This window comes from Schistocerca americana, chromosome 4 (genome assembly GCF_021461395.2).
Source record: "Schistocerca americana isolate TAMUIC-IGC-003095 chromosome 4, iqSchAmer2.1, whole genome shotgun sequence".
Classification (NCBI taxonomy): Eukaryota; Metazoa; Arthropoda; class Insecta; order Orthoptera; family Acrididae; genus Schistocerca; species Schistocerca americana.
This window is the reverse complement of record NC_060122.1, coordinates 503,864,969-503,879,881: the sequence shown is the minus strand read 5'-3', so window position 1 is coordinate 503,879,881 and position 14,913 is coordinate 503,864,969. Positions and strand designations below refer to the sequence as shown.

Sequence of the window (14,913 nt, the reverse complement as noted above, 5' to 3'; positions counted from 1 at the left end):
GCTGCTACTTGCTTAATATACCAGGATACGATTGTGGGATTGAAGAGATACAATTCTTTTCGCCACTACACAAGTAAGCACAATTCATTTACAGTAGCTTTTCCTTTGCATTGAAATGAAAGAAAGGAAAAAATTGCTCATCTAAAATCTACCATTTGTTGTCAACAAAACGTTATGTTAGCAGCAGTTGGGCAAAGTGAGGCTTACACAAGAGCATCATACGAAGTATGTAATATTCTGGCAAAAAATATGAAAGCTTTGACTGATGCTGAATTAGTGAAGCGATGTATGATGATTGTTTCTGAAACTTTGTTTCAAAATTTCTCCAACAGTCAACAAATGTCAGGTGAAAAAAATAAGCTCACACTTTCAGAATCTACCTGTCAACGTTGTATAGAAGATATTTCAAAATATGTTTGAGCCAGTATTTAATAAAGTCAAACTATGCAACTACTTCAGTCTTGCATGTGATTCCAGTATAGATTTAGCTTCAATGGCTCAGTTTTCATTATTTGCGCATTACTGCACAAATGATGGGGTAATAGAGGAAGATTTTTTAGCAATTATAACCATGAAAGGTCACACAAAGGATGTGATTTTGTCTATGCAATTAAAGAACTTGTTAAAAAATGACTTATCTATGAGCAAATTAATATCAGTATGTACAGATGGTTGTCTGTCAATGATGGGCATCAACAATGGTTTGATAGCACTGATTAAGATGGAATGGAATTTGCCAAATTTACTCTCCATTCACTGCTTACTGCAACAAGAAAGTTCAGCATGTCAAATTTCAAATACCAAAAAATACAAAAAAATATACAATGGTTATAAGTGTTATAAATTTCATTCATGCCTGTGAACTTAATCACCAAAAATTTAAAGAACTTCTGCAGCAATTACAAGCTTGTTACAGTGATGTTCTCCTACATACTGCTGTCAGATGGCTAAGCAAAGGAAAAGAGCTGGTACGGTTTGTCAATTTGAAATCTGAAGTTATTTTATTCTTACAACAAAGTGGCAAAAATTATCCTGAACTTGATGATGATGAACGGTGGATACTTACAGCATTTTGACCACTATTACACAAAAATTGAACACACTTAACTTGGAATTACAAGGATGAAACAAGATAATTGGGCAAATGACTAACAAAATAATTGCATTTGAAGCCAAACTGCAATTATATATTAATGAACTTGAAGTAAAAGATCTGTCTAATTTCCCAACTGTTGCTATGCTCTGATCAGGCTTATCTGTCACTGAAACTATTTACCAAAACATGAAAGAATATTTGGAAGCCTATTTGGAAGAAATCAATAACAGATTTGCAGATGTTAGAAACATTTGAAACTGTTTCATTCTCTTGGCATGTTGGACATGATGATCTCAAATTATTCTGCCAATTTGGATTTCATTAAACTAATTTGCTAACTGAAATAATTGAACTTCAGCATTACACACAGCTTAAAGCTCTGTTTTTAGAACATCGCGAAACACAACAGTACACTGACTTTTGGAAATGTGTGCTTAACAATTATAAAAATTTATGAGACTGTGCACAGTTCATTTTAACACTATTTCCTTCAACTTACCTTTGTGAGGCTTCATTTTCAAAAATGAAATACCTGAAAAATAAATTGGTTGTCCAGTCATTTAGAAGACGCAATGAGAATTGTATGCAGCCCCAATGACACAGATATAGATGACATAGCCAATAAAGTTCAACATCACAAGTCACATTAATGGAAAATTATATATTTGTATTTACGTTTGTTTTGCAATTACGATGAATAAAAAACCAGATTCAATAAGAGACCTGTAGCTGAAAGTACTTTAAAATAAATTTCAGGAACAAGATACACTGTTCCCAGATTTGTTTTTGGTAGTGGCTTAAAATTACTAATGATTCCCTTCCTTCCCTTCACCCTTCATGTGCACCTGCCTAGCTACATGAATATTGTATTATTATGCAAGTCATGTGAATTTTATTTTCACAGAGATAATTAAACTGGAATGAACTAGTCAGATGCAATGTACGCTTTTATCCAGTTTATTGAAATTTGATCAGCAGCATTTTATGCAGTTTTCAAGACTCATAAACAAGGTGACAGTCATTCTGAGAAAGTCTGTGAATGGCACATGTCATCATTGACTCATGCTACCACAACGATTATTCCAGTCAGTCTCAACACTCGACTCCTCTGAAGACTGACTAAAAATTTAATTGTTGACAACATGACACAACTACTCGTATGTCTCCTACAAATATATCCCTCATAATCTAATAGTTGTCAAACAAAATTTAAAAATCTTTTTCCCTGTATTGCAGAATTTCAGTGTCATAAACATGGCTTATTGTTGTCAGCAGCTGCACAGCAATGTTATTTGGTGAAGGAGTCGCATACATCCAACAGTTGCGAGAGGTTTGTTTCCAAAAGTACTATTTCATTTTAACAGGTGCTAATGTTTACAGTTTCTGAAGAATGATAAGTGATATATATCCAAATCCAGTAAAGAATAAATGATTTGCAGCTGTCGGCTGTACCTGTCTCCTTCATCAAATGAAAAATATAATTACTGGAAGAATTGTAAGTAGGAGCGTGTAAAGTTGTTCTATCACCTTTACAGGTGCCACTTGGTACAGGGGCAGACAGATTTGTAGTTGCGGTGGGAGGGGACATAATAATGGAAATGTTTTCTTGTTTGTTTCTCAGTGCTGACAACGAATGGGTGTGTGCGCCTCATACCAATTATCTGCTATTGTATCAATCTTAAATGAAAGTGCGTTGGATTCATGAATGCACATTATAGAGACAGTCATATGCAGTACATATTTGTTAAAAGACATAGTCATTAGCTCTTAAAAATGTGTGTGTGTGTGTTTTTATCCTCCACTTCTCCTCATAAACCCTCGGATCAATTTAAACCACACTGATACACATATTATTTTTAATCTGTAAAGAAATATTGTGGGGTAAACAAAGGTAACATTTTATTGGGGTGGGGGATGGTAATGTGGAGTGAGAAGGGGGAGGAGGACATAGACACATACAGGGGGAGTGCGAAATGGACAGATAGAGGGGTGAAGAGATGGTGAGTGAGGGGAAAGCTGAGATGGACAACATAGAGTGAGGGAAGGAAGAGACAGAATAACATAAGATTGGAATAAATACATATCTAACCAATGCCAGGTACCTCGTCTAGTATGAAATAAAATTAAGGCTGTTGTTGTTTAGTCAAGTGAGTTGAAGAAAAATGACTTTCAAAACAGGTAGAAAATAGTTGTGATCGTGTCTCATGTTACATAATACATTTAAATATGACTCCATTTGCTGTTTTTAACCATCTGTTCACAAAGACAACACAGCAACATTTTGTTGGGCAATTACAGTGTTACAATTTATGGGTCACTGAGGGTGGCAGAAATCTGAAACAGAGAACATTCTGCACATAGTGGTCTGAATGGTATCGACTTTAACAACAAGTGCTAGAAAGTCAGTGGTAAACCTCTTGCTTCTTTATTATAGCTAGTCTATTGAAGGTTCATAACACACCATTTACATGGTTTGCTAGTTAATAAAAAGACCTGGAAATCTGCGGCCCGAGGTGCCACATGATATTGTTAGTTTTGGCCTTTGAGCAAAAAAGTTTGATGACCACTGCTCTATTACATACTGTAATTACATGAGGCAACAACGCACTAAAGTACATGAGAGAAACTATTGGCCAATTCTTCAAGTCAGCATATTAGGAGACACTATTTTTAATCTGAAAAACGTTCTGAAAAGAGCATCCTAATTACATTATTTCTACCAAGCAGTAAATTCACTTGAGAAAACTGTAAAATAACAGAGACAGAATGGCTGGCCACTACTTACTTTCAGGAGGCAAAATTCCAAGTATTGCTTATGAACACATTTAAGAATTGAAAAAACAATATCTATATTTCAGAACTGTTAGTTTCTTTTCTAGAGAGAGAAGAAAGACAGACTGGGAAAGGTTGAAGGTTACTCAGTCCCAAGGGGTCCAGCTGTAGTGAGGATGGGGGAGATAGAATGTTTCTATTTGCAGCACTTACATTATCTATATGGTGACAAAACTGTGTCTTAACTTACAGTTATGTACCAGTTGTAAGCCTGTTGTGTTACCCTCTAGACAGTGTCTGATATGGTTCTTTGAGTCCTTGATTTGGATACTTGTGTTAGAAGCAAACATTACTGTTTTGAGAGACTGCAGAAGGTTCAGCAGTGACCCAGAAATGGCAAGAAACTGAAAGGGAAAATCTTTCACAAATAATGATGAGAGCTACACCTGCAAAAGTTTTCGAAGATTATGTGGATGAGGATGCATTGGAAGACATAGTGCACAGATTGGTTTCTGATGATATAGAGTAAAGAAAGGCCATCAGTACAAAATAAGTATGCAATTATAGAAAAACAGTGGAGGTAAGCACTCTTGTGTTGGCAAAGGAGTAAATGAGTGGAACAATTTGCCAGGGGATATTATCAGTCAGTTCCCAGAAAGCATCACTAAAATTAAACAGTTGTTCCAATAGTGGCAAAACACCAAAGATTCTAAAAATAGGATAATGATAAATTTAATTTTATTTATTGTGTGGTAAATTATTGTCCAGTAATACTAGAGAGATAATGTAAGTATATGAGGTGCTTATGTCATGTTCACTGCATCAGCTTACCTTGTATTTCTTAGCAATCAAATTTATAGTCAAGGCATTCGGTGGTTGAAGGGCACAGAAAAAAGGCAGAATAAGTGAATTTGATTTACTTGGTTCATATCATACATATCCTAATCATTTGATTAGAGTACAGGAGACACATCAAATTATGGTTAATACTTTTTCACTGAAAATGAAGTGAGCGTATGGCATTGTTGGCCGGGAGGTCCCATTTGGATTCAGCCGGCAAGTGCAAGTCATTTCAGTCAGTGCCACATTGGGCAAATTGCAGCTGTTGATGATGATGAAATGATGAGGGCAACACATTACTCAGTCCACGAGCAGAGAAAATCTCCAACCCGGCCAGGAATTGAACCCGAGCTCAGTGCATGGGAGGCAAGCATGTTACCACCCAGCTAAGCAGGCAGACATTTTCACTGATATAAAGCTATAGTTAATAAGATGGAGTTGTATTTAAACATTAATGCAACATTTTCGTGAAAAGATACCTTTACATGTTCACATACAAGACAGTTTATAAATTAGATCCTGCTAAGCTTCCAGACAATGTCTTTGTTCAGTGACAATATAGAATACACATACACACATAACTAGATTGTCCTGGTTACCTACCTTATACTGACACTCCATTTTAATTTCAGTCCATGTTCTGTATCAGTACTTTTTCATTATTTCTACTTTTGTCAATCTGTTTGTTATCTAGGTGAAAATAAATATTGATTTAAAATAAAAACAACTAATCCTCTGAAATTTCATAACAGAACAACCATCAGTAAAGCAAGTCATGTAGTATCATAAGATCCTCTTTTCTCACATATTAATTGTACATTCCCATGTATAACAATATATGTTAATAAATTTTACTTTCTGTTCATCATCTCAAAGTCAGGAAAGATTTATTATGTAGGAGAATGCTTCCTTGCTGAATTTCATTTAAGAAATGGTATCTACCAAATGGCAGTGGCACCTTGAAACAGTATTTGGACAAAGTACCTACTTATCACTTTCGGACAACAGGAAGTTACTTTTTATAGATTCTGCACAATGTCTCTTTTTTCCAAGATATCACCAGGTATAATAATTGCATGCTTTTGGGAATTGAGCCCCCGAGTCTGTGGTAGGAATGTGGTATGGGGAGACTGACAAGGTGTACTAAAGGCTAATTTTATAAAGCGGTTGCTCTTAAGTTAGCACAGAAAAGAACTTTGACTGCTGAACATAGAAATCTATATTACATTAATGTTAATCACAGACAGTGAACTTAATCTGACTTTTGACTAGTAAAATGTTGTGGAATAAGTTCAGTTAAATAGCATTTATCATTTCAAAACCTAGTGACACTATAAAAGAATGGACTTTGTTTTATGCAATACTAGATGAAGAGAAATATAAACCACAAGGAAGTTATTGTTTGCACTCCAGCACTGCTGAAGTTTGAAAAAAATTTTCCGGGTGTAAGGTTAGGTTAAGGAGATTATTACTAATGTATGTGATGAGTGAAGGTAATAAATGACTGTTAAAAATTCTTGGAGGTAACTTGTAATTACTGTAAAAAAGTTTAAAGGTATTTCATAGACATTTTGCAACAGAGTAAGAAAATGAAATTTTGGTGATTTTGAGTACATGTAGGCCAGTCAGTAATTACACCTTATCAATTAATAGACACCAGTGTGGCATGGTGACTCAATGGTTATGGGCTAGTGTGGACTTTAATCTCTTGTCAGTCCTAGTATTTTTTCTCGCACTTCTTTGTGCTTTGCCAATATTTGTTAATGTGAAAAGTGCCGAGCTCCACCAGGGTTTGGAGTCCATCTGGTTGGGTAAGTCACATCAGTGGCGGGAGAAAGGTAAGGGCATATCACCTCCAGAAAACATCAAGCCTAGTAAAGCACTTTGGTGTTCAACTTTTGAATTTATGAATGCTTTATCTAAGCAGACAATGCAAATGTATATCTCTGCTGCTCTTTGTGCCAATAGTCTCTTTATCGCTGAATAACAATTACTTTAAAACCTGTGAACTATTGAAACCTTTTGATACACAGAAAATTGCCTAAATCAATGGCAAAAAATGGATGGGGGAAGGCGGGGTGGTTGTATGGCTATTACAGATTTCTTCTGCATGCAACAAGTTCCACAAAGTTCTTGAGCATTCTTCTGCTTATTTTCTTGGATCCTTACTACCTGAGACTCTTTCAGTAACAAATACGAGGGTAAGTCAATTATTATCTGCAAAGTAGTTAAAAATTTTTATTGTAATCTAATAGGAAACTTACAAGAACATCATTTTTCGACATAGTCTCCTTGAATTTCAATGCACTTGGTCCATCATGGTACAAGCTTCCTGATGCCCTCATAGAAGAAGGTTCTTGGTTGAGCTGTGAACCAGGAATGCACCATTCCTTTCACTGCTTCATTTGAGGCAAATCAATGGCCACTTAATGCCTGTTTGAGTGGACCAAACAAGTGATAGTCAGGAGGGGAAGATCGAGATTATATGGAGGATGATCCAGTACTTCAAATTTGAGTTTCTGGAGCATTTCAGCAGTGTGAGCAGCAGTATGCAGATGGGTATTGTCATGCAACAATACAACACCTTTTGACAGCAATCCTCGATGTTTGCTTCGAATTGCACGCTTTAGCCTGGCAGTAAGGATCTCAGTGTAACAGACACTGTTTATTGTTGTGCCCCTTTCCCCACAATATTACAGTATTGGACCTTGTGTGTCCCAAAAAACTGTAAGCATCAGTTTTCCTGCGGACGGTTGGGTCCTGAACTTTTTCTTGCATGGCGAATTTGGATGTTTCCATTCCATACTCTGCCGTTTACACTCTGGCTTGTTATGATGGATCCATGTTTCATCACCAGTAATGATCCTGTCTAAGAAGTTGTCCCCTTCATTACCATAGTGATCCAAATGTTTTTTGCAGATGTCCAAGTGTGTTTGTTTATGCGACTTCGTGAGTTGTTTTGAGACCCATCTTGCACAAACTTTATGAAACCCAAGTCTGTTGTGGATGATTTCATAGGCAGAACCATGAATAATTTGCAGACAATGTGCCACTTTGTTAATAGTTAATTGTCTGTCCAAGCGAATCAGTTCACATGAACACTCAATGGTTTCTTCATTTGTGGCGGTAAATGGTCATCCGGCTCCTTCATCGGGTGTAACACTTGTGCAACCATTTAGGAATTTTTCAATCCATTTGCAGACACTCCGTTGTGGCAAAACACTGCTCCCATACTGTACTGAAAGTCTTCAATGAATTTCAGCCCCTGATACGCATTCCAACCACAAAAAATGGTTCACTGGATGTTGCTCTTCTTTGATGCAAACAGACAGCGGAGCAGCCGTGATTAACAGCATGGCAGCGATAATGAAACTAACCTAGCAGCTTGAAAATTGCAAAGATACAACAACAAATAAACAAAGCATGCATCATCAATGTAAAACAATAGTACTACCAAAATAAACAAAAATATAACTAAATTGCGGATAATAATTGACTTACCCTCGTACTATGTATCTGTGATGTACATTTAATACCTGTAGTCCAAGTTGCATAATGGTGTAGATGGCCGACATTTATGGTGGTGCTGAGTCTGTTTCTTGTTAATTTTGATCAACACTGAATGTCATTTATTTGATTCAAGTTCAGTGGTATGCAGTGAATTTGTGAGCTTGGTTCACTTCATGATCTAAGAGCAAAATTAATCTCCAGTCACAGATGGTAATACAATGCATACCATAGGTGATGATTAGGTAACTTGTAAATACATTGTTGACAGATAACCAGAGATGATTTCATCAAGATCTGTCTATGATTTTTTTATTATTATTATTATTATTTTGTTTTACAGACAGCATGAAGATTTACAGTTCATCATGGACACAGCATCAGCAAGTGTGAAAGTAGCATCTGAAGTTAACAGAATGCCCACTGAAGCTATAAATAACCAGTATGCATTAAGGTACAGTAAACAGTCTAGCTATTTCAACTATTTTTCACCAAACTACTCTTGACCATTTTTTCAGGCACTGTGTCCAATGTAGTCAGTACAGCACATAAATGCACAACATTCCTTGTTTACATGAACACAAACTACAAAATGATTAGAGGAAGAGCTCTAAAAAGTCCTAGTGCTCATACAACACACTTTTTCAATATTTTCATCTGTGGTTGCAGGTGTGGAGGTAGAATAAGAGGCAGTAAACCTGCGTTTGCATTCATTTGCCCATCTTAACTGTTAAAAATGAAAGAACAGACCTCTTATAACCCTTCACCACCTTTGGATGAATTCTTGTTGCCAATGTACTACCTGAAACAAATTTATGTTGAAATGGTATTGCATCCGAGTGAAATATATGCAATACAAAACTTAAAGCAATACAAAGAAAATTATTCATGAACCACGTTAAAATTACTAAGTAATATGTATTAACATGACAAAAACTAATTTCTTCTATTCAGTGGCATGGCAGCCCACAAAAGATTTTGAGAAAGGGGGTAAGATTTTAAAATTGCCAGTTCTGGTATAATTTATTTGGTGAACATGAAAATGTGCCATGCAGCAAGAGCTAAATTTGACAAGAAGTACACAGAGCTTATTATCTTTGTACTATGTTGAAACTCAAATGGCAAGCCTGTTTCAATAGTGTGTGCAAAATATAACTTTTTATGTTATTTATATGAATGTGTATGGCACCTTTTTAGTCAACAAACTGAAATCACATCATCATATAATTAAATCCAGGTCATAGTATGAGATATGAAAAACAGGTATTAAATATTCACAAAAAAGTATTCATTTTCCCAAAAGTTTAGTTTCAAACAGAAAATAAAATAATTTAAAAAGATCAAAATGTTTGAGAAAATCATGTTGGATATCAACAAAAATGCCGTATATATAGGGATAAACTTTTAAAAAGGCTTATACAACTTGGATGTCATCCACAACACTTTATTTGGTTATGAATCTTCATATCTTATAACATTAATGGATATGATGTGTCACTTTCCAACTTTATATTTTTTTTAAAGTTGAGTGGTATACTTAAATTGAACAAAATGTGTTCTGAAAGCTGTGTATTTTTGACTGGTTAACTCAAGTGTAGCCCATGGCCAGTCTGTAACTAATTGAATGAGAAAAGTAACCCAAAATAGCCCACTAACTGGCTGGTGGAATCAACTCTTACAAGCAAATGACTGACAGAGGCAGCCCTCATCTCTCCTTTTTCACATTGTTGTGCAGCCATGCCAAATGGACTGAGAATTTGTAGCTCTATAATTGTGGGTGGTGCTACGTTGCACTCCATAGAGCTCAGTAAGTCCCAGTTTATGGAGAGCATGTAATATGAAACATAAAATATTACATTTTTTCTTCACTTTCAATGTAAAAATGGTTGTTTCTTTTCCTGATTGATGCATGTAAGTGGATTATTAACTACAGTTGTACAAGCCAACACAGCTGTGTTCTTCAGAGTGTATTACAATAACTCTACTAAATAAAAGGGAATGCAGAATTATAAAGTCAACAAAGTTCATCACTGTCTACAGACCAAAGGGAAACTAGTGTTGTGATTCCATTGTGCAGATGCAGAGGGGGGTGTCCTTGATGTAATTAGGGACAGATGATGGACATAGTACTATACTGCCTTCCTTATGTTGTGCTGGGAACCCTGGTATCAGGGTGTTGGATGGGTTCCTTTCAGCAGCTTGAGGAGGGCTGAATGAGGAATATGGAATAAAACATCAATCAATCAATTTTGATATATGTTCTGTAAGTGTGTTGGTTATTTATTGTCTGATTTGTTGTTCATATGTTGACATGTTCCTTTTCTGTCCTCAAGAAAATTTATTATCATTTTACACAAATTAGCATTGATATGTGTATGTGTATTAATTTTGCCTACATAATTTGGTAACCCAATAAAAAGAACAGTTTTGCTGTGGACAAGTACTTTCTGTATCCCCCAAAAAGCAATTTTGTCATGGAGGATGCACATGAACTGTTACACACCATCAGTAGCAAGATCCAGTGCCACCTGTAAAGCAATCAACAAATGCAGTGCCGTGAGTAAATCCAACCTTCAACAAAGTGCAGTCATCCAAATTGGGTACCTCTGCTATGCTGGGTAGTAAAATCAAACCAGACCTAACAATATCATTGTTTCTGGTGCTCTTGATCGCACTGCAACCAGACACACCACTTAAAGACTTCCCATCCTTTGGCTCCTGTAGTTCTGCAGCATCGTTACAATTGTGGGACCTGTCATTTATGCTTGCACAGTTTGAAATATCATTCATGATTCTGTTGAATGTTTTTCAATCAGCAAGTCACTGGAGACCACATGTAGTGTACACTGGCATTCGGCAACATGGACCAGAGAGCAACCACTTCAATTTTGGACAGTATTTTGCACTCACCTCACCATTAAGCCTACCTTGCTCTCAAAACAGCTTTAGTTGCTCTTTGCGCTGAACTACTGGATAAAACGTTTAAACAAGTGCTATATTATGAAAAATGTGGTGACAATAACCCATCAGAGTGTTGGAAACATTTATGTGCTGCCGTTGACACAGGTAGGGTTTTTGAGGATTTGTTATTTCACAGGCTACTGTCTTCACAGGTACAGCTAGCTTTGATAGTACATGAAGGGCAACCTTTATATAAGTTACTGCAAACTGCTGATAGGGTGCAGGCAGTGCTAGATTCGTCTACTGTACGACTACAGCATCAATAGCTCCTAATGCTCCAGGCAAATACAACTTACTACTCTTGAGCCCACCCAAAGACCTGACGCCTTTCTGTGCTGCCACCTCCTGATACGGACACTTACTCAGCACAGCTGAAGAACTTCAAAGTCTATGCACTATGGTGGAGATGATGACCAAGCAGTTTCAAGAGTTAAGGCTGTGGACTGCACCTAATAAAATGTTATGTTCATAATGTTCTTCTGTTCTTCAGTCTCAAGATCACAGCCAATTCGAAGCCAATCTCTGCTGATATCATAGCCATTTCTGATCCCAAGCCACAAAGTGCACAAAGCCGTGTGATTACCCAAACAGTAATGGAAATCAGTATTAGGTGTGCCACACGGCCAAACCGTATGTTTTTTTACCAAAGCTTTCGAAATGTGGTGCTACAGAAGAATGCTGAAGATTAGATGGGTAGATCACATAACTAATGAGGAGGTATTGAAGAGAATTGGGGAGAAGAGAAGTTTGTGGCACAACTTGACAAGAAGAAGGGACCGATTGGTAGGACATGTTCTGAGGCATCAAGGGATCACAAATTTAGCATTGGAGGGCAGCGTGGAGGGTAAAAATCGTAGAGGGACACCAAGAGAAGAATACACTAAGCAGATTCAGAAAGATGTAGGTTGCAGTAAGTACTGGGAGATGAAGAAGCCTGTACAGGATAGAGTAGCATGGAGAGCTGCATCAAACCAGTCTCAGGACTGAAGACAACAACAACAACAACAACAACATCTTACATACGGCACTGCCAGTAGAAGTAGCATTGTCTCACAACTAGTTGAAAATGGGAACACACTGGCCAATATGTCATCTGTGAGAGCAGTATAGCACCTGCTCAGTCATACTATGTCCAGCATACACCACAGCATAATAGCAGTCACATATTTCTGATAAAATTTATGATTTGGCTTTCTTGGTTGACACGAGTTAAGTGGTCAGTACATCCCTGCCTTGTGCACAGCAGATGTAAATATCTGATGAGCCCCTACATTTAATAGCTGTAAACAACTTCATTATCCTCACTCATGGCCACAAAAATCTGATGATCAATATAGGTTTCACTCCCCATTTCAAATGGACCTCTGTGGTTGCCAACATCGCTCACCCTAACTTAGGTGCTGATTTTCTTTCACATAATGCTCTTACTGTGGAATTGATAATCACGTGTCTGATAAATGGGATCAACAGTCAAGAAGTTAGTGGAATTCAGAGTCATTATGCAGTTGGCATGCTGAGAAGGGTCGACAGTATAAGCACACAGTTCTCACAGGACACTGACATTGTGCTTGTTGTGGAGCCACAGAGGTCCATGCAGAAGTGTGGAATTAAGTGCAGTGACAAGCACTAAATACATATGACCCCAGGCACACCTGTTTCACATGTCCACAGGATTGCATAAGAGTTCCTTGTAGGGACTACAATAGTCTTTGAGGAAATTTTTCAGTTAGGAGTTGCAAGTCATTCCTGCAGTCCGTGGGTGTCTCCCCTGCACCTTTTTCATAAAAACAGCAGCTTGTGATATCCCTCCAGTGATTACCATAGATTGAATGCTAGAACTGTCTTGAATAGATATCCCATACCTGATATCCAAGAATTCATCTGTATGTTGGCAGGTGCAAATATTTTCACTTTTCTGAGCTACCACAAGCCTTTTTTTCATATTTAGACAATATCGTGGTATTCTTGTCTAAGACTCAGTTACTCAATAGGCATGTTCATGAAGTACAATAGAGACTTTATAGCCATGGAATTGTGTTTAAGAAAGGTAAGTGCATCACAAACAAAAGTGAAGTAACCTTCCTCAGTCATAGGACCTCAGCTCGTGGTACCCTACCTGTTACTGGGGAAGTCCATTTTATGTGACCTTCCAAGGACAAGGTGTTACCAGTGATTGAGACTTTGCTGGGATGGTGAATTTTTGTCACCATCATCTTCAGGCAATAGCTTCAATTCAAGCACCTGTAACATATGCACTTTTCTGTTATAATGCCGTAGACAAATGAGTACTCAAATGGACTCCAGAAATGGACAAAGCTTTTCATTGTCTACAGGTGAGCATTGCAGAAGCAGTGCTACTTGCCCAACCTGTACTATCTACACTGCTGGGCACTGTTGTAGATAATAGCCAACATGCAATTGATGCCACTCCACACCAAAAAGACAACTTTGTAATTCTTTCAAAAAAAATTAAAAAATTACAAGTCAGGGTAAAGGAATGAAATGCTTGTGATACAGAGGTGCTGGTGATGTTTAAAGGCATGAGACTTTTTTGCCCTCAAATTTAGTCCTGGGCAGTGAGGATCTATACAGACCACAAACCCCCACATCATTCTTTCAAAATGTCAGTGATAAAATGTTCGCCTCGACAATTCAGGCACATTGAATTTATCAGTCAATTTATCATTGACATAATGCAATATTAAAGGCACAGAAACCACAATCAATGACTACTTTTCTTGTATTTGCAGTTCAATTAATACTTTCAAGCAATTTTGCCATGGCCCAAGCAATGGATCACCAACTTTTACTGAAAGATCCTTCCAGGAGACTGAGGTTAAAGAAAGTTCAGTGCCAGGTGGAAATTCTAAAAAATGGTGTGATGTCTCATAACTGAAGCTATGGCCCTACATTTCTCCACAGTTTCAAAATGTGGGATTTAACAGTGTCCATAATCTGGAACATTCAGGAGCAAATGTTATGACTAAATTATTAATTGATTATTTCAATAATATGAGAAGGAAAGTTGCTACTCACCATATAGTGAAGATTCAGATAGGCAGAACAAAAAGACTTGCATACTTTCCTTCTCATAGTATTGTTACAATCCACCCTGTATTTTCCATTGTTAAATCAATTTTTTCATGTTTTTGTCAGTAAAAAAAGATCCTTGGGCCTGGGCTCATGCATGCCTTCAGTTTCAGAGATGTAAGGTGGGATGACACACTCATGCAGACATTTCCCTGTGTCTCCAGCGAGGTTTGGACACACACACACACACACACACACACACACACACACACACACACACACACTGACCTCATGGGTCCCATAACTCCAGAAGTTTACAAATATGTATTCACAGCAGTTGACAGATTCATGAAATGTGCAGAAGCTATGCCAGTTACCGACAGACATTGCAGAGACAATTGCAAAAATATTTGTTCCAAAGTGGTTGGTGCCACCACACTAAAAGTTATCATCCTGTCAGCAATGGAATGACTGAACAATGGCATAGAATTTTAAAGACCACTCTCATGCATCACCAAGGGGAGGGGATGGAACTGCTTTCTTTGGTCCTTTTAGGGCTACTGGCGGTTTGCAGATCTGACAGTGGTGAACCATTGACCGAACTGAGGCTCCAGCAGACTACCTCAAATCTGCATCACTGCATTGGTACAGAAAATGTGGAAATGTGTCACAATTATCCGATAGCCACCGTTGATACAGTGAACACC

General features: G+C 37.4%; 1 protein-coding gene across 1 annotated transcript in view; it reads left to right on the top strand.

Moving 5' to 3' along the window:
• Positions 1 to 14,913, top strand: part of LOC124613585 (laminin subunit gamma-1-like) — a 193,811-nt gene that overhangs the window by 102,410 nt on the left and 76,488 nt on the right. Inside the window, exon 14 of the mRNA XM_047142301.1 lies at positions 8,559 to 8,669. Coding sequence (XP_046998257.1) covers positions 8,559 to 8,669 — 111 coding nt within the window. The remainder of the gene's footprint in view (positions 1 to 8,558; positions 8,670 to 14,913) is intronic.